Genomic DNA, 21765 nt, shown 5'->3' with positions numbered 1-21765 from the left:
TGTTATTCTGTAACATTGTACCTAACTTCTGGGAATGCTCCCTGATCTGCCCATACTCCTCCCATAGCTTTGCCCGTTTTGAGTTGTGCACTATGAAATGTAGGTGCAAATGTTATAGAATAGCAATTAGGGTAGATGTGTGTACAAATACAAATGCTTTCCAATGAACTCCAATTATTGATTGTTGATGTCTCAATAATTTGCATGTGCATCTGCTCTGGGTGCTGAAATCTGGGCGACCTATATACAATCTGGGGGCATGTTTCTTAAACCTAATTTAATTTTGTCAATTACTTAGCATATTTCATTCCATATAATCCATATTAGAAAGACACTTCTTAATAATTAAATCTGTGATTTGGAAGGGGAGTTTCTCTTTGAACCTATTTCAGTTCACTCAAAGTTAGTGTTGGGGAGGCTTTGTTTTTGAAGTAAGAATTTGTTGAATTATTGTGATTTGCAATCTGCTTTGGGGCTTTTATTAGCCTTGAGTGGAGTATGAAGCATGAGTGCATAAAGAACATATTGCTTTCAAAATCTGCACCCTGGTTCATAAAATTATCTACGGCGAAGCCCTAGGATACATGACAGACCTCATAGACCTACCAACCAGAAACACAACAGGATCAACATGAACATACCTAAATCTCCACTACCCAAGCTGCAAAGGACTCAAATACAAATGCATCCAGCTTTTCCTACATAAGCACACAACTATGGAACACATTACCAAAAGCTGTGAAAACAACTTATGACCACCTAAACTTCCAGAAATCATTAAAAACTAACCTGTTCAAAAAGGCATACCCTACTGACCCAACTTAAATGCCTGTACCCTGTAACACAACGAAACCAAAGCTCATAATGGACATATAATAACTCTTCCTCTCTACGATTCCCTAATATGTCTGTACACACAAACCTTATTCTACCACAACATTACTGTATTTGTTCATACCGGAATTGGTGAATGCCTTTACGGTACTATGTAAGCCACATTGAACCTGCAAATAGGTAGGGAAATGTGGGATACAAATGTCACAAATAAACAAATCACGGATGTAGACAAATTCATCTTGAGATTAGATATTTCACCATAACGTGATTAAATCTCAATAAAGTGCCACGTGCAAACAGTCATATGATATAGAAATAGTTTATAGTATACTGCCATTACAATAGGAACTAATCAAATTGAATAAAAAAACAAAAACAGTAAAGCACAACCTTGTCATTTTATGAGAGCTGCCAGAGGTTCTACAACTAAAGCAAACAATAGTGGGGTGTCAACCTTTTATTTTTTTTCCCCCGGCTTGCAAGAAGGAGATACAAGCAGAAGCATAAATGATGATACTTGTGGTGCATATGAAGTCTTTCATGAATTACACAATTTCACTTTCCCTTTTTGTCCATAGCAGACAAGTGGATGTTGTGTCTGTCAACCAGCGGATGGAAACGGACAAAGAAAGCAGTTCCAGTTTGCTTGTAGCAATAAATATCTGTTGAATCAGTGCAGATAGTCCTAGGCCAGAGACCAAACTTCAAATTTGAATGAAGGAAAGGACCCTCATCCTACTTGATCAACAATGAAAAAATCTAAAGACTGCATGGAAGCAGAACTGTGGGACTGTTTAGGAGAAAGAACTAGTTCTGTCAAGGCCCATATGAGGCTATGAGAATCATACTGTCTGCCCTCCACTGAAATTTGTGTGGGGTTCTTGCTAGGAGTAGGATAGAGGTAAACATACAAATAAGCCAAATCCATGGAATTGTTGATATATCTAGTTGAGTTTTCAAGGTTATCTACAATGTATTTGCATGAAATAGACTTGCAAGCACTTCTTCCTTTGTATGCAAACCTGTCTCGTGCATATTCATTGTAGATATCCTGAAAAACTGACTGTTGGGTATGACTGAGAAAACGTCATACCCAACAATCTCAAATCCAATATTCTACTTTAATATTCTCCAGCCCCAATTTACAACTGCCTGTTCAATACCCAAGTATTTGTTCAAACATGCCTTGTTTAAGCTTTAGCTCTGAGTAGTCTCTGCTGGGTATAACTCAAAGAATAGTACATTCCAAAGAGTTATGCCAGCATCTTAACTCGGCTGTTGACCAGATAGCACTCTTAATGTGAGCAACTCTAACATTGTGGAATTAGAGGACTTCAAATGGTTTGAAAGCCTGTTGTAAAAAAAAAAAAAAAAAAGGTGGGGAGGGTGCTGCTTCCCCTTGTACAGCTTTTTAAACATAAGGGGTACTTTTATAAAGTGGATGCCAACATTTAGACACCAAATACAAGAATAAGAGACAAGAATACTGGCATATATGTGCTCATATCTAACCACATATAAACGTATATACCCAGTTACACTAATATGCTATAAAGGAAAGTAAGCAACCTCTCGGTGCTTTCACCACATATGTAAAGCCTCTTTTGCAGAAGCCTCCTATAGTATACCAAGTGGTTAGAGCACTGGTCTTGACATCCACAGGAGGCCAGTTCAGATCCTGCTGCTGCTCCTTGTGATCTTTGGTAAGTCATTTAACTCTCCATTGCCTCAGGTACAAACTTAGGAGGGCCCTTTTACAAAGGCATGTAAGAGCCTATGTACGTCCAGCGTGCGCCAAATTGGCATTACCACTCGGCTACCGCGTAATTCCAAATTTGGTGCACACTGAAAACACACAGAATATTTTCTAACACGGGGCGCCTACCCAGAGGTAAACAGCAGTTGGCATGCGCTGCATGCTTACCGCACAGGAGCGCGTGAGACCTTACCACTAGGTCAGTGGGTGGCGGTAAGGTCTCAGGCCAAAAATGGACATGCGCTGGTTTCAATTTTAGCGCACATCCATTTTCTGGCCCCTTAAAAAGGCATTTTTTCCTAGATGCAGTAAAAAATGGCCCAGCACGCACCCAAAAGATGCGTTCACACAACCGCAGGCCACTTTTTACTGCGGCTTAGTAAAAGGACCCCTTTGATTGTGAACCCTCCAGGGACAGGAAAATACCCAGTGCACCTGAATGTAACTCACCTTGTGCTACTACTGAAAAAGGTGTGAGCAAAAATCCAAATCTATATTAATAAATCCCACCTTGAACGTTCTGAAGCTCACTCCAAGGCAGAGAAGCACAAAAATCCTGTAGTCTTCATAGGCTAGGACCAGTCACCCTCACTCATAGACCCGCCCTCAGCCACGCCCCATCTGTACATAAAACGCTACCTCAACATTCTAAAGACAACTTGCTGAAGCCATCTGCAAAATCCCTAAACAGTTCGTAAGTTCATGGTGGTGAAGCCATCCAACTCTCCAAGTCTCTCTGCCCCGCCCTCGAGGGCGGAACACAGAGAGTAAAGGGATCCATAAAGGCACCCCTACCAACTGGCAACCCCCTCCAACAAACAACGACCCAGGCAGGGGGAGTGTTTCTGTACTCCTCCCCCTGCCTAGGAATCGCTACAGACTGCTGGCAAACTCCCCAACCACACGACCACAAAAGCCACCCGCAACCCCCCCCACATACACACACACACAAACACATACACACACACAAACGCAAACGCACACATAAACACACACGCAAACACATAAACACACACACAAACACACACACAAACACACATACACACAAAAACACACAAACGCATACACACACGCACACAAACGCAAACACACGCAAACGCACACACACACAAATGCGCACACGCAAACACACACACAAACACACACACAGAAACACAAACACACATACATACAAACACACACACACACACATACAAACACACACAAACACCCTCGACGGTGCACCTCTAAGTGCCCCCCCCGCCGCATCGCCACAACAACCCGTGCAACGGGGCATCAGAAAGCCCCTACCCCCCTTCCCTCCTCGCTGCATCACCCAACCCCTCCCCCGCCACTTCACCAAGCCTCTCCCCCCCACATCGACCGTCTCGCCACCCGCGACCGCTAATACAAACTCTGTCCGGCGGCTGCTGCTGCTTCTATTCAGCAGCAGCAGCAGCCCGTACATAAAGAAAACAAACAAAAAAACAACCTCCTAAAACGCACCTCCGTTGAGAAGCATCTCACATTGGCTGACGTCTCTGCAGCCGCTCCTCCTCTCCCCTCAATGTCAGTGCCCCTGCCGGAAGACCCCGGAGAAACGCCGAGACGTCAGAGGGGAGAGGAGGAGCGCATGCTGAGACTTCAGCCAATGTGAGATGCTTCTCAACGGAGGTGCGTTTTAGGAGGATTTTTTTTTGTTGTTTTCTTTATGTACGGGCTGCTGCTGCTGAATAGCAGAAGCAGCAGCCGCCGGACACAGTTTGTATTAGCGGTTGCGGGTGGCGAGGGGGTTGATGAGGGGGGAGGGGCTTGGTGATGTGCCACGGTGGGGGGGGGGGGGGGCGGGTGATGCGCGAAGGGGGGGGACAAGGGGCTTTCTTTGGGTGCTACGCCGGCTGGGGGGGGGGGGAAGGGGGGGTCTCACTGGACATGGGTGGCTGGAAGGAAGCAGGGGGAGGGGAGGGGAGGGTCGCTGCACATGGGTGGCTGCAGGGGGGGGCAGGGAACAGGGAGATAGGGATGGGGCTCCACACACCACATGGGTGCCTGCAAGGGGGACAGGGGATACAGGACGGACACTGCAGGGCGGGTAGGGGGATTGAAGGGTTGGTGGTCATCAGGGGAGACAGGTGGGTCGATGGACATGGCTGGCCACAGGGGAGGAACAGGGAAAAAGGAGAGGAGTGTCCTCAGACATGGGTGGCTGCACAGGAGAGGAGGGTCACTGGACATGGGTAGCTGCAGGGGGACAGAAGGGTCGCTGGACATGGCTGGCTGCAGGGGGGACAGGGGAGAGAGGAGGGACGCTGCACATGCGTGCCTGCAGGGGGACAGGAGGGATGCTGAGGGGGGGCCTGAGACCACATGGGTGGCTGCTGGGGGAGCAGGGGAGACAGGAAGGACGCAGCAGGGGGAGAGGAGGGTTGATGGGCATGGGTGGCTGCAGGGGGATGCTGGACATGGGTGGCTGCAGGGGGAACACGGGGAGAGGAGGGTCGCTGCACATGCCTGGCTGCAAAGGGGCAGGGGAGAGGGAGGGGGTTCCTCACACCACACACGCAGTCACTCATTCTCTGTCTGCCACATACACTCTCACTCACACACTCACTGTCTTTGTCCCTCTCTCACACACAGTGTCACACAGAAACACAAACACTGTCTCTCACACACTCTCTCACACAAACACATTCTCTCTCTCTCTCTCTCTCTCTCACATTCTCTCTCTGACACACATGCTCCATCTCTCACACACGCTCTTTCTGAAACATACACTCCAAGGAAAACCTTGCTAGCGCCTGTTTCATTTCTAACAGAAGCGGGCCTTTTTTACTAGTATAAAAATAAAAGTAACTCAAATTTAATTCTTGAGGTAATAGGCAATTTAGTGCAACCTATACAAATAGAGTAGCTGTATCTGGATATAGATACACAGAAATATATAAAAGTATGGACATAAGCAATACTGTATGCAAATTTTTAACCAGCTTTAAGAAAGCTCTGAAGATGAAATACATTGTCTTGTAGAGTGTTAAAATCTATAAATGCAGTTATTTGCCTGCTCATCCTTGAACGTTCAGTACAGATGGGATTAGCTTCAAGACATCAAGAGCACTTGCGTCAAAGCTTTGCCAACCCCCTTCAAGGAGATTAAGGGAGAGACCAGCAGCAAAAACCATAAGGAGATGACATAAATGCTGCTGCTGGCTCTGTCTCCCAGGGGCCCTTTTCCTAAGGTGTGTAGGTGCCTACGCGTATCCAACTGACGTCAATTTGGAGCTACCGCCCGGCTACCAAGTGCCCTGGGCGATAATTCCATTTTTTATGCGTATCCAATATGCGTGTCCGAAAATACTTTTTATTTTCTACTGTGTGGCACTAACTGGGCAGTAATCGGCAGTGTATGCGCTGATGATTACTAGCTGGCTAACGCATGAGACCTTACTGCTAAGTCAATGGGTGGTGGTAAGGTCTCAGGCCCAAAATAGATGTGCGTCAATTTTTATTTTGCCGCACATCCATTTTTGGCCACAAAAAAAGGCCTTTTTTGCAGGTGCACTGAAAAATGGACCTGCGTGTGTCCAATACACACGCCTCCAACAGCACAGGCCATTTTTCAGCACACTTTAGTAAAAGGACCCCCAATCTCTTGCTTGGCAGGTGAGCATAGCAATATAAACAAATGAGTGTAGAGAATCACTTCTCTTAGTTGAAGCTGTGTGGAGAGATGTAAAGATGAGATGCACACCAACCAAATCCAAAGCAACGAATAGCCTTGGGAAGGTTTGGGGAGAATTTGATACTTGTTCTACTTTCATTTCTACCATGAAAAGTACTATTTCCACACCAGACAAACTCTCTCTTAGACCTTACCTAGAGGGCTAGATTCTGAAATGAACTTTTCTGAGTGGTAAGCTGTTGAATTTCAATAAACATTGATATTTCCATTATGCTGTTTCTATGCTTTGTGTATTGTCCAGTGATAGCAAAAAAAATTAGGGACAAGTGATTTTATTTTCTGACAAAAGTGGGTTATGGAAAATTTATGTTTATGTTACAATGAAACAATAGTTAATTTTAATTTTATGAAATTACCATAAATGTAGCACAGATCTTAGAAATATAAATACAGTTGTGAAATACATCTCATGAATATCAGGTTTGCTTAAATTGTTTTCTAAAATAAGAATTTGCCATCTTCTTCTCTTTGATTTTATGTTACAATGAAAACTAGTTTTAGATTCCGTATTAGGAAGATATGCTTCTTTTGTTTTAAGACAGAATGTTAGTCTCTAATGTGAGTGAAAATCTATTCCTGCAGTGTGTGTATGTAAATGTGTTCATAAGTGAATGCTTTTAGAGTCATGTTAATGTAATTTCAAATGAAACGTATAATATTATGGGATATTGATTTATTAAGTTAACATATGCACAGTACTTTTGACTAGTACATTGCTTCTTAAACTATGTATGACAGGAGTAGATACATAAATGTTTAGGCATAGATGCTTATGGAAGCAATCTATCTTGTTTTAGTTCAAATATTTTATTAAAGATTTTTCCAAGAAAAGAAAAACTCAGTACAATAATAAGGTAGTAACAAATGAAGAAAAATAATCTTTCAGTAATAAGGGAAGAAAAATATGAATAAGATTATGCTGAATGCAAATTAACACAGTATCTCAGTGAGCAAAGGATCAGAGTTTGGTGAGATTTTATTTCCAAAGAAGACTATATGGGTGCTCATTTTCAAAGCACATAGACGTACAAACAAAGTTACGTGGAGGATCTTCCTCCACTGCTATCCCATGATCAGTCAGTGAACCTCAGTGCTCTGTCATGGGACCTCTTCTTTTCTCTATCTATACTTTTTCCCTTGGTGTTCTGATTTCCTCTCATGGTTTTCAGTATCATCTTCATTCTGATGACTAACAGATCTACCTCTCCACACCAAAGATTTCAGCAGGAATCCAGCCGCAAGTCTCTGCCTGCCTGACATTGCTGCCTGAATGTCTCACTACCATCTGAAACTGAACATGGCCAAGACTGAACTTCTTATCTTTCCCCTTAAATCTATCTCTCCTCTTCCCCCATTCTCTATTTCTGTGGATAACACATCCTCCCTGTCTTGTCAGCTCGTAACATTGGGGTCATTTTTGACTCTCTTTCTCGGCACAAATCAAAAGACTGCTAAAACCTGTCATTTCTTTAGCTATAATATCACCAAAATTTGCCCCTTCCTTTCTGAGCACACTACCGAAACCTTAGCCACATTCAAATCACCTCATGCTTAGTTTATTGCAACTTGCTTCTCACAGGTCTCCCACTAAGCCACCTCTCTCCTTTTCAATCTGTTGAAAACTCTGCTGTACAACAACTATTCCACCAGTGTCGCTATGCTCACATTAGCCCTCTCTTCAAGTCACTTCATTGGGTCCCTATCTGTTTCCACGTATAGTTCAAACTCCTCTTAATGACATACAAGTGCATTCACTCTGCAGCTCCTCAGTATCTGTCCACTCTTATCTCTCCCTACACTCCTCCCCAGGAACTTCGTTCATCGGGTAAATCTTTCTTATCTGTACCCTTCTCCACTGCCAACTCCAGACTCCGTTCCTGTTATCTTGCTACACCGTATGCCTGGATTAGACTTCCTGAGTCAGTACTTCAAGCTCCGCCTCTAACAATATTCCAATCTAGGCTAAAAGTCCACCTTTTTGAGGCTGTTTTTAACTCCTAACTCTTATTCACTTGTTCCCATGTCTGTTATAATCATTCCCACAATAAGGAATTCCTTAATCCCCGTATTTGTCCTGTCTTTGTCAAATAAATTGCAAGCTCTGTTGAGCAGGAACTGTCCCTTATGTGTTTAGTGTATACCACTGTGTATGTCTAGTAGTGCTATAGAAATGATAAGCAGTAGTAGTAGCAATTGGCACTAAATTGGCAAATAATTGGTGTTAAAGACCAATAATTGTTGTTACCAAGCACTAATTGTCACTATAAATTGCGCATGCCCCTATTCTATAACAATGCATTACCTCTCTCATGTGCAAAAACCAAGGGGGCGTTAACATAGGAAGGGCATAGGCATGTCAGGGGTGCTCTGACTATTCTTGCATGTACTTTATAGAATAGTTGCATTTATACATCCAACTGCTGCATTTAGGTGCCACCATTTATGCTAGCCATACACATGGCATAAATGGTTGCACCTAAAGTTTGATGCATAACTATGAACTTACGCTAGTATTCTATATCAGATTTGATGCCCAGTTCTGCCATTTTAGAATACTAGCTTAGTGCCCAGTTTTTTTACTCCTAACGTTTAGTGACATATATAGAATTTAGCCCATAGAATGTGACTGCCCATACGATATCACTCCATATCTAAGACAATTTATCATCATCCTCAACTATGCTCCATCTTTCTGGGTAAAAAGCATATAAGATCCTATTTTTAGTGTACAGCCAACAACCATCCTCTCCCATTTCCAACCACAGAATCCTGCACTAAGTCAACCAGACACCAGCACCAGCACAGTGGTTATCCAAATATTCAACTTGAAAAGGTCCTCATGGCCTTTCTGAATTCTCATTGCTACCAACTGACTGAACTGATCTGATCAACCTAAGGAACAAAAGCTGGGCAGACAGTTGTGACCATGTGAGTGCCTTTGTTTCCAGAAGGTTGATTAGTAATTACTATACTAGATGCCTGCTGGACTGACCCAGCTGCTAATTAAATCTATAAGTGCAGCCTACTAGACAGACCTGGCTATTCATGCTTGTGTTCTACTAGGACTCTTAGATTTAAATTTATTTTCTGAATGTTTCTACATTTGTCTTTTACTGAAAAGAGATTTGTTGTTTTTGCTGATTTTTAAAGACCTATTTCCACCTCTTAGCTTGTTACCAAATGCTGAAGAGAAAGTAAGGAACATATTGGCTGCTTAGCATCTGTATTTATGGATGTCTTTTTCATGTTTGATAGCAATGAGCTGCTCTTTCTAATTTCATGGAAATTATTTACTGTCTCTCTCATGGACCATGACCATGCAGTAGTGTCCATACAGTGACAATGTAAGAAAAATTATGAATTCAGCTGGTATTCAGTAAATGATACTATAGTTGGGTACAATACAGTTTCACAGAGTTTTGGCAAAAATGATTCTCCATCTTGCTGCTGATGTTCATTAGAATGTAAGAGAGCTCCAGGTGGTAGTCAGCTTGATTTTTTTGTATTGTTCTACATGTATGGGGGGGGCATTCTATAAATGGCACTCAAATATTGGTGCTAAGCATCATTCTATAAAGGGTACACCAGGTTGAGTGCTGTTTATAGCATGACATTTAAAACTGATTCCCACACCTAAAGTTGAGTGCCGGAACTTACACCAGCTGAATCCTGGTGTAAATACCACCACCCAACTCATGGCATTTTGATACATAAATGGCGCTATTATATAACACTGTACACAACTTATTGGAATGCCCTTGACCTGCCCATGCCAGTCCCCTGGCCATATCCGCTCATGAGTTGCGTGCTATGGGATTTAGGCACTGGGTGTTATAGAATAGCATGTAGGCAGATGCATGCGCAAATCCAAATAGTGGCAATTAACTTCAATAATTGATAAGGCCAATTAATTCATAGTTAATGGCTCATTAGGTAATTTAGTTGTATGCACATCTCAGACATGTGGTTAAATTTCAGTGCCATATATAGAATCCTGGAAGTAGTGTCTAGAACTACTCAAAATTGAGGTACATACAGGCCAGACTCACGCTAACCTCTGTTGACGAAGATGGAAGCTGACAGATGAATTTGTAGATGTCTCAGAGTAAATATCAACAGTTCTAAAAACTGTTCTCTACAGAGTCGTAAAACCGTTATGTTTTGCTGGTGGAGACAAAACAATTTCTTGTGGAAAGTTTCAGAGGAAAAGTCCAGCAATAGTTCACCTTTTCTATGGAACCTGTGATGGACAAGCATAACCCAGGACAAAGAAACTAGAGAGGCATCCTGTGTGACAACTTTGACTCTCTCTTGGCTTCCTTACCGTGATCATCTTCACAGAACGTAATGAAGGACAACTGAGAGCTACCAGAAGGATAAGTGTTAGATAACTAAGCTTATGTAGGAAAATCTTTAAGATCTTGCTTCCTGTTTGTATATAATCTCTGGAGATCCTCAGTAACACAAAAGAATAATTGTATGTAGTAATTTTCTATATTAAATAAAAATTTGTGGGGCTCTTTTACCAAAATTTAGTGTGCACTAAATGCTCTGTGTCCTATTTTATATCTATGGGCCATGTAGCACTTAGCGCAAGCCAATGTCTGTTAGAGCGTGCCAAGCTTTAGTAAAAGGGCTCCTATATAATTTGTAATTGTAGTTTATAGTAAAACAATAAGGATTAGTCTGAAGTGACTCATTTGACTTCCAGATTGCTATTATTATTTCTATAATTGCTCTTTTCCAACAATGGTAATCTTTTTAACAAACTATAAGTTTATTTAGGTAACCTTCTGGCCTCTAGGACACCTCACCAGTTGGGTTTTCAGGACTATTATGATGAATATGTGTGAGATAAATTTGCATATACTGGAGACCTATTATATGCAAATATTTCTCACGCATATTCACATGATAATCCTGAAACCGAACTGATATGCCTCCAGGAGAGAGTTCAAAAACATTGCTCTAGGAAATAATCAATTTTACTTATAAATAGGGTTGCAATTTTGATAAAAAATGTTAATTGTAATTCTGTGATTAGAAAAATGTAATCACAATGAATCAAACAATTGAAGGTATTTATTTAATTCCTACTGCAGCTCCATGTGACACTGAGCAACACACTTAACCCTCCGTTGACCCAGGTACAAAAAAGTACCTATATCTATTATGTAAATTGCTTCAACTGTAACCACAGAAAGGTGGTATATCAAATCCCATGCCCATTCCCTTCCCTAAAGCAGTGATGTCTCCTTCCCTCCCACACCCAGATCTAACAATTCTCCCTTTATCTTCCTTCCTTTCCTCCCTCTCCTCTTCTCCCAGGTCCACTATCTCTCTTTCTTTCCTGGAGTCCATTCTCTCTCTCTCTCCTCCACCCCCATAAGCAGCGCCACATACGTGGTGGTGAGCAGAACCAAGCTCTTCTTGTGGCTGCTGCAGTTTAGTTTATTTGGCATTTGATACACTGCCTTTCAGGAGTAATCAAAGTGGTTTACAATAAAAATCATATGAAAAAGAAAACTACATAAAGTAGAGTCTTGATTATCTGACATAAATAGAACCCAACCCATTGTCGGCAATGCCGACATAGCCCATTTACTTTGAATGGGCTGTGTCAGCATTACCCCATCAGCAGCTGCTAGTGAGGCTTTGTAAAAGGGGAGGTGAGTTAAGTGTAACTTTTCAGTCAGGGTGTTATCCCAAAAGCTTATGAGACATCATACTGACTATAATGCACAACACTCTAGCCAAAAATGTTAATATTACTTGTGCTTATTGTGTGCTGTGGAGAAAACGCCCTCAGAAACCGGAGGCAACTAGCCTGAGGTTTTGGACGTTGTTATAAGCTGTGAACTTGAATATATAACAAACGCTCGGATTCTATCATTGGGCAAAAAAACTCCACACAGCACACTGGCATTTGACTTAAGCTGTGGATAACTATGATGAATCACTCCTAAGATTTACTTCTGAAAACAACCCTTTCAATAGTGGCAAGGTAAATGAACTTGCTCTTAGCTTTTAGTGAAGCACTCGTCGTTGTCTGTTCGAGAGGGACCACCGTTTCACCCCAAAACACAAGGCTTCTACAGGAACAGAGTGCTTGACTGCTATGCTGAGGGTCTGAAATAGACAGAAGTGACCAAAAGGCATAACAAATAGGAGAATCAAAATGCACAGAAGGTATCACCCCATGGACAGACATACTTAGAGTGGAAGCGCTAAAAATTCAAAATGGCGCCTCGATGTCAACATTCAAACAGCTGATTTAAATACATCATGCAATCAGAACGAAAAAGAGGCAATTGGTGGTAATTAATAAAAAATGTGCCAATCAATGGAGCTGTTAAGCCCGTTCGGTTCCAATGTGTTGAGATCAAAAATCCACCTGGCTTCCCTTCTTAATAGTCTCAATTTATGATTCCCACCTCTGTGAGAAGTTTCAATCTTATCAATGGCAAAGCATCGCAAGTCTTCGAACTTGTGGTTGTATGCAATACAGTGTTCAACTAATGGCTCCTTTAATGCTGATCTACGGATATTGGGTCTGTGTTCCAAAAGTCTGGTCTTTGTTGATCTTGTCGTCATGCCTATATAGGTCTTTTTACAGGGACAACTTAAAGAGTAAACAACGTGATCAGATAAACAATTGGTGAAATGAGACAACTTATGTGGTTTATTAGTTCTGGGATTGAAGAACTGTTTAGTCTATATAGTAATAGTACAGATCTGGCATAGACCGCACTTAAAATGACCGCAAGTGCGTATAGAATTGCTTTTGTGTGAGGGTATTAAGTGTTTGGCTTGTGATTTAAATGCTGACAAGTCAGTACAGATGCTTAACGTCAGATTTATCAGACAGGGGTTATTCCAAATCGGTTCTCAAGAAGGCATACCGGAGGGCTAAGTACAATAGCAGGGATCTGTTATTGTCAAGCACCACCAAATGTCAAGCAGAAGACAAAACATTCACTATGGTGATGCAATACAATGAACATAGCCCCCACCTTGCACGCATAGTTAAAAACAGATGGGAGATCATGCAATCCATCTCTGCATTTGAAAATTCTAGTTTACGCATTGCCTTCGCCAGGAGCAACAACATCAAGGAAATTTTTCTCCACAGCACACAATAAGCACAAGTAATATTAAACATTTTTGGCTAGAGTGTTGTGTATTATAGTATTAGGTTACACTTTTTACTCTAGTATTCACTGCAATCATTAAATATAGAAGAGAGAAAAGGAAGGGAGTGGAACAGTAAAAGGAGACTAGGTGAAAAGAAAGGAGAATCAGTAAGGAGAGAAAATAGGATCAGAGAGGGAGAAGGTGGGTGAAATGATAAGTAGTAGTAGTAGTGGTAGTGAAAGAGAAGAAGATTAAAAAGGGCAAGAGAAGGTAATAGAAGTCCTTCTGTGACTGCTCTCTTGTGCTTGACTGCTTAAATATTAAATGCTTTACTTTTTGTCTATTTAGATTGTAAGCTCTTTGAGCAGGGACTGTCTTTCTTCTGTGTTTGTACAGCGCTGTGTACACTTTGTAGCGCTCTAGAAATGTTAAATAGTAGTAGTAGTAGAAGGAAATTAAAAGTAAAAAGTGGAGAGAGAGAGACTAGTCAGATCCTTCTCAGCCTTTTGGCCAAGTGTAGAAAGAGAAATATGCCAGAATATGGGAAATAATGAAAGTGAGACGGATTAAGCTAAGGATAGAAGAAAGGGCGGGAGAGAGAGGAGAGGGGAGGGGAGGGGAAAGGCGGGAGAGCCGCCGGCATTATTGCTGCTGAGCAGGCGCGCGCACACGCCGTTCCGTCTCGCGCGGTTTCCGTTTTTTTGTTTTTGTTTTTTTTCACCGGCGCTTCCCCGCCGGCGGCGGCCGCCATGAAGTCCGAGAAGGAGTCGCTGGCTCGGGCCAGGGAGAAGCGGCTCGTCGAGCTCCAGTTTAGAGCTCCTCCATCGCCTCGGGAGCAGGAGCAGCACCCGCCCTGCAAAGGAAAGGAGGAGAAGAGAGCTGCGCTCACAAAGGTGAGGCCCGTCCCAGGCCGCCCCGTCCCGAGTGCTTCAGCACCACGGACAGCGACCAGCGCGGGCGAAGCCAAAGCGAAAAGGGTCTGCGCCAGCTTCTCACCCCACTCCGCCATTAAGGGGACGCGCTTTTTAATGCCAGCTATGATGATGATAATTATAAATAAAATTGTCCTTCAAAAATGTCAGGCGACCCATCACCACCCCCAAATTGCAGTTGGATTCACAGGAAATAAAATGGGGGCCAGAGGGACAACGGCCCTATCAAATTTTTGCCTCACACAGCATCAGCTAGTAGGCAAAAGAGAAAAGGGGCAGGAAAAGAGATTGCCCCACGCCAACCCTAATATGAGTTTACTGGTTAATTTCTGTCCTACTATTCAGTTTCCTCCCATTGTTGCTTTTGTTTTGTCCTGTTTTACATTTAGATCTTTACTGAATGTTATTCATGTACGTTCTGTTTTTCTTTCTGGTATTGTAAACCACTTGCGAATGGAGGTATATCAAAACACTTTTTAAAACAAACAAACAAAACACCTGATCTAATCTCTTCACTCTGCAAGCCATAGGCTCACTTCTTTAGCAGGTACTACGTTTATGTACTGTTACTAGATGTACCCAGTGCTCTACACCTACTCATAAAATACAGTCCCTGCTTCTTGGAGTTTATAATCTATTGAAGCTAAGAACATAAGCACCATGTCTGTGACAGTGGCCAATCTGGGTCCAAAGTAACCTGGCTAGAGCCTAAAGAATAGCTCCATTCCTTGTTGCTCACTCCTAGGCTTTCCCAAGTATATATGGCTGATAATGGTGTATGGTAAATTCAATGATACTAGTCCAAAACGTATTTTTACAGCAGGGGCAATCAAATTCACAGTTAAATCAACCCAGTGCTTAACATTTCTTTCAATATTTTGGAAAAGGAAAACAGGGGAAAGGCTATATTATTGAGTCATATGGAAGCCTCGGCAGCAACTCTTTTCACACCAGGATACACCCTGTGATTTGCCAAACTCACCATTGTCCTCCTTAAATTAGAACCCCATTTTATCACTCATCATGTTTATATGTATAACTTTTTATATCAAAATCTTTAATTACATAAAAGTTATCTGTTTCTTAGAAACATTAAATTGGACTATTTGATATAAAAAGTTATACATGCAAAAAAATGATTAGTGATAGAATGGTGTCATAATTTAAGGAGGCCAATGATGAGTTTGGTAAGCTACAGGGTGTATCCTGCTGAGGCTTCCATAGACCCCATAGTATAGCCTTTCCCATGTTTTCCTTTTCCAAAATATTGAAAGAAATGTTAAGTGCTGGGTTGCAATAATGGTTTACGGACTTGATCTCCAGGGACTTGTCTGAATCTCTTGAAAATCAAGCTGTGCTGCCTTGACTACATCATTTAGAAATAAACTCCATAGCTTGATGTGCATGAGTGAAAAAATACTTTCTCAATTTTGTTTAAAGTTCTGCTACCTGTAACTTCATGGAGTGTCATGTAGTCTTAGCCTATTCTCCCCATTCATGATTTTATAGACCTTTAGCATAGTCCCTCTCAGCTCTCTTCTCCCACACAGTGCCTCTCTCTCTCTCTCATACAGATACTGTGCACCTACCCACATACTGTCCCTCATGCCCCTGCCATTTTCATAATGTCTATGGTGATATAGTATGCAGTAAAGACATCCTGAGGGCACTTTCATGGGCACGTTCAGTATGTAATGAACAGCATAGGCTGTTCATGCACACTTTTGCCCATTAGTCCATGCTCATATCCATTAGTTCATGCTGTTGACTATTAATGTGCATTATCAACCTATAGTATGTGCTGTTGGCCTTTACTTCACACATCATACTGCCTTGACTCATGAGAAATGTGTACATTGGGATAAGCTTATTCATTCTCCATCCAAGGGTTGGTACAAAATTGTTAGGGCAGCAACAGGACCCCATCACTGACGTCCACCCGTTCTCCCAAAGTCAAATAAATAGACTGACAGAATATGTAGGAGATTATTATTATTATCATTTGTATACTGCACATTAAATTAACATAGTATTGTACACAGACAAATAGAAAGCTATTTTTATTCCTCTCATTGAGCTTACAGGCTTTAGAAAAGGCAGCTCCCAATTGTTTGATGGTTGGCTGGTGCCATAGGGATGACTTACTCCATGTACTTGCAAAAGTATAGTATGTGGGATAAAAAACATACTGTACTTTAACTGACCTGCTCCAGCTCTGCACTTTCCCTATGGAGAAAAGTATCCATTTAACCACAGAAATCCCTTTTAAAATTGTTCCCGTAATGGGTAGTCCCTACTCCTTGGATAGACAAGACATACAGCAAAATAAATCAGAGGTTGTGAATTAAATATAGTCCATGATTGAAATAAGTCTGATTAAAGTCTCACTTTTCCTACAGTTTTACCTTCATTAACCTACATTACATTCCTTTCTGAACTGGCAACTAATAATAATTTTAATGAACTTAACAGCCGTATGTATACAATACCCTAATTTATTTTCAGTACTAACATATTTTGAATAGTCTGACAGCCCACTTTTGTTTCTGGGTTGTACAAATGTTTTCCAAGGGAAATGGGGGAAGAGAAGTGGACGGAGCAGTCAGAAAAGGGTAGAAAGGTAGGGGAGGAGGGGAAGGGAAAATAAAAGTAAACAGAGTGAGATCAGATGTTGGTTCAGGTGTGCCATGGGGAGGATCTTAAAAATCATAAACTCACTGACATTGGTACTAATTGAAAGGCTTGATATAGTTCATTTAATTGAGAAGGTATTATAAGGCATTGTCCAAGACACAAAATAGAAAGGATCTTAAAAATCATAAAGTCACTGATATTGGTGAACCTGCTAATTTAAAGACTTGATATAGTTCATTTAATTGAGAAGGTATTATAAGGCGTTGTCCAAGACACATATGAAGAGAATGTAGCTCTCTATACAGTCAGGAGCATTGAAAGGAAATGTCCCAGGCACTATTCATCAAAGATTTTCCCACAGTCGGACTCGTAACATTAGAAAATTTTTGAATGAATTAAATCTTAATTATGTGATATTCTTAAAATATTTATTGAAAGAATTAATTAGTACTGATTTTGTCAATTAAAACTGCTTTTGAAGGTTTGTGCTATTCTAGTGCTATTAGCTCGGTATTATGAAGCAGTTGTTTGTGACATGTGTGTGTGAGTGTGTGTCTATCTATCTATCAATCTATCTATATATACACACACACTGTTTGTAAAAAAAATATACAAAGCTTGTTTTCTACATAATTCTGTCAAAATTTGACCAATTTATATAATCCTGAATAAATTTTCAATAACCCTACACTCATGCTGGCCACCTCAGCTAAACAACATCACCACCATCTAGCGATTATCTTCATGGTACGCACAGACATCATTTTGCTTTAAACATAAACAGTTACCATGGTTTTCAATCAGGAGGATCTGATCCTTATTAAAAATTTGCATCTGGAAAAGATTATGGTTCTCATAGACTGATGCAAGAGTTTCCAGAAAAGAGATGGAAAAGGGGTAAGCATAGAATATGTTTTGAAGAAATTGCAAGAAAAGGGCTCCACTGAAGTGGCAGGGCCTGATCAGTTCACACTGAAGAAAACATTGTGACAGTCGAAGAACTTGTGCTGAGTCAAAAGGATGCACCTAAAGCTTACAAGTCCATTGGTCAAATTAGTTGAGCATCTGGCATTTTTCAGTCAACAGTGTTTGGAATCATCTGCAATGATCTTGACCTACACTGTCATAAGTGGAGGTGAGCACAACAGCTAATCGAAAACAACTGCATTTCTTGTATGACCCAGTCCAAACAACTCCTTCGCAAGTTCATCCCACACGCCATCAATTTTATTTGGTTTACAGATGAAAAATTTGTCATGGTTGAGTCACCTATGAACACTCAAAATGGCCAACTTTACGTACAGACTACAGTGAAGAAGCACAATATTTCTTTCAATTGTTTTCTGCATACTTTCTTAACATTCAGCAAATTGGTCGTGGTCTCCACTGGAGTGCCCAAAATTGGATGCATTGACCCAGGTGCAAAGATTAATGATAAGTACTATTGTGAAGTTTTACTGTCACAGCAACTGTGTATCACTGGCAACATCAGCATGACAGTGCACCTGCTCATTGTGCTCATAAAACTATCCAGCTTCTGCAGAGAATGACTCCGGATTTTATTTCACTGGACTTGTGGCCGCCTAACAGTCCAGATCTGAACACTGTTGATTAAAGGATTTGGGGTCTTATGCAACAATATGTTTATGAAAGTCGATTCGTGAAACTGATGATCTCAAGCCTCATCTGGCAGAGGTGTGGTCCAACTTAGGTCAGGGTGTCATTGATGCTGTGGTTGATCAGTGGAAAAAACAACTCCAAGCATGTGTTTGTGCCAATGGGGACCATTTTCAACATTTGCTGTAGGCTTATTTTATTGCAAATTTCTTCAGGGTGATATATCCCAAATTTTGTTGAAATTAGTCAAGTTTTGACAGAGTTGTGCAGAAAACCAGCTTTGTATAGTTTTTCTGTGAAACACAAGTGCATATATTTTAGGATTTTACCCTCATAAACATCATAGCACCCTACCGCCTGCTGTGGTGTCTGCGGTAGGGTGCTATGATGTTTACGAGGGTAAAATCCTAAAATGTGAGTGACCAGCCGATGCAGTATGGGATACCCTGACACTGAGCACAGTTAAAGTTGTTTTGCACATTTTTTCACAATTTTTGTTTTAATTTAATAGATGTTTGAATATATGTATGGGGGTTTGCAAGTGTTGCTTAAATAATAATACAACAAACCAGATCATCGTTTATACCCCAGTGGAGTGCGTACTATATTAAACTTTAACTGCCAGACTCTTGACCATTCTTCTAATGTTTGGAGATCCCTTCTCATGGTTTCTACTCCTTCCAGGATATCCACTCTGTTGGCTATCTTTGTGTCATCTGCAAAAAGGCAAACTTTTCCTTTTAACTTTTCACCAGTGTCCCACACAAATATATTAAACAGACTCGGCCCCAGCACAGACCCCTGAGGCACTCCACTACTCACTTTCTTTTCCTCCGAGTGGATTCTATTTACCACCACCCTCTGCCACATGTCGTTCAACCAGTTTCCAATCCAGTTCACCACTTTGGGTCCTAAGTTCAGCCCTCTCAGCTTATTCACGAATCTTCTGTGAGGGACCATATCAAAGGCTTTGCTGAAATCCAAGTAGATTATATCTATCTACTACTACTACTACTATTTAGCATTTCTATAGTGCTACAAGGCGTATGCAGCGCTGCACAAACATAGAAGAAAGACAGTCCCTGCTCAAAGAGCTTACAATCTAATAGACAAAAAATAAATAAAGTAAGCAAATCAAATCAATTAATGTGAACGGGAAGGAAGAGAGGAGGGTAGGTGGAGGCGAGTGGTTACAAGTGGTTACGAGTCAAAAGCAATGTTAAAGAGGTGGGCTTTCAGTCTAGATTTAAAGGTGGCCAAGGATGGGGCAAGACGTAGGGGCTCAGGAAGTTTATTCCAGGCGTAGGGTGCAGCGAGACAGAAGGCGCGATGTCTGGAGTTGGCAGTAGTGGAGAAGGGAACAGATAAGAAGGATTTATCCATGGAGCGGAGTGCACGGGAAGGGGTGTAGGGAAGGACGAGTGTGGAGAGATACTGGGGAGCAGCAGAGTGAGTACATTTATAGGTTAGTAGAAGAAGTTTGAACAGGATGCGAAAACGGATAGGGAGCCAGTGAAGGGTCTTGAGGAGAGGGGTAGTATGAGTAAAGCGACCCTGGCGGAAGACGAGACGGGCAGCAGAGTTTTGAACCAACTGGAGAGGGGAGAGGTGACTAAGTGGGAGGCCAGCAAGAAGCAGATTACAGTAGTCTAAACGAGAGGTGACAAGGGTGTGGATGAGGGTTTTGGTAGAGTGCTCGGAAAGAAAGAGGCGGATTTTACGGATGTTGTAAAGAAAGAAACGACAGGTCTTGGCAATCTGCTGTATATGAGCAGAGAAGGAGAGAGAAGACTCAAAGATGACCCCAAGGTTTCGAGCTGAGGAGACAGGGAGAATGAGAGAGCCATCAACAGAAATAGAAAACGGGGGGAGCGGGGAGGTGGGTTTGGGGGGGAAAATGAGAAGCTCGGTTTTGGTCATATTTAATTTCAGGTGGCGTTGAGACATCCAGACAGCAATGTCAGACAAGCACGCCTTCATCTGGTTCTTTGGTCACCCATTCAAAGAAGTCAATCAGATTTGTTTGACAGGATTTTCCTTTGGTAAAGACATATTGCCTCGGATCTTGTAACCTGTTGGCTTCTAGAATCCCCTATCCTTTCCTTTAGCAGCAATTCCATTATTTTTCCTACCACTGATGTGAGGCTTACTGGCCTGTAGTTTCCCACTTCTTCCCTGTCTCCACTTTTGTGAAGAGTGACCACATCCACTTATCTCCAATCCCTCGGTACCTCTCCCGTCTCTAAAGATCTATTAAATAAATCTTTAAGAGGTCCCACCAGGACTTCTCTGAGCTCCCTCAGTACCTTTGTCCACTTTCAAATTTTCAAGCCGTTTATAAACACATTCTTGAACGGCTCAATATCTACTCCATTCCCAGATATGCCCTCTGCCACCGACTGCGGTCCTTCTCCAGGATTTTCTTCCGTGAACACTGAAGAGAAGTATTTGTTTAGCACATTTGCTTTATCCTCATCACTCTACACATAGCTCAGTATCTTTCAGTCTTACAATTCCATTCCTATTTTTCTCCTTTCCCCATTATATCTAAAAAAGTTCTTATCACCTCTCTTTACCTCTTTACAGGAATCAAAATATGCTATGATATTTTGATTTCTGTTTTCTAAAAGGGCAAAATCGTTTTGGATACCTGTCTATTGAAATATTGTTATAAATAATGTACTTGTCTGTTATATATTTCAGGTGGTTATTCGTCGATTGCCTCCAACCATAACCAAGAAGCAACTGGAAGAACAGTTACAACCTCTGCCTTCTCATGACTACTTTGAGTTTTGCACAGCTGATCCGAGGTGAGAAAATCAGACTACCTAAACTGGAAAGAATAGTATGTGAAGGTAGATTTTAGATAGAAAGTGGTGAAGGTAGATTTTAGATAGAAAGTGGAGAGGGGAATTCACAAGTCCAAGTCAGGATAAGGGGAATTACCATTCTGTTTTACAAGAGGCTATGTAGGGAGCAGAAATTTAAGCAAACAGTACATGGGGAAAACCAGCAGACAAACCATCCTCCATATAGACATGGGAGCAGCTTTCTACAGTCACTGCTTCCTCGTGAAAGGGCCTGATCCCAGCATTGGGGAACCATCCTATTGCCATCCACTCCCCCCCCCATTCCAG

The 21765-nt window shown here is 41.6% G+C and overlaps 1 protein-coding gene across 1 annotated transcript in view; it reads left to right on the top strand.

The window, feature by feature from the left end:
* The first annotated feature begins 14194 nt into the window (after positions 1-14194).
* The window catches only part of UPF3A (UPF3A regulator of nonsense mediated mRNA decay), a 99948-nt gene continuing 92377 nt past the window's right edge, over positions 14195-21765 (top strand). The window contains exons 1-2 of the mRNA XM_030199564.1: positions 14195-14338; positions 21332-21438. Coding sequence (XP_030055424.1) covers positions 14195-14338; positions 21332-21438 — 251 coding nt within the window. The remainder of the gene's footprint in view (positions 14339-21331; positions 21439-21765) is intronic.

This window comes from Microcaecilia unicolor, chromosome 4 (assembly GCF_901765095.1).
Source record: "Microcaecilia unicolor chromosome 4, aMicUni1.1, whole genome shotgun sequence".
In the NCBI taxonomy this organism is placed as follows: domain Eukaryota; kingdom Metazoa; phylum Chordata; class Amphibia; order Gymnophiona; family Siphonopidae; genus Microcaecilia; species Microcaecilia unicolor.
Note: the sequence above shows the minus strand (reverse complement) of the source record. Positions and strands in the feature narration are given on the sequence as shown.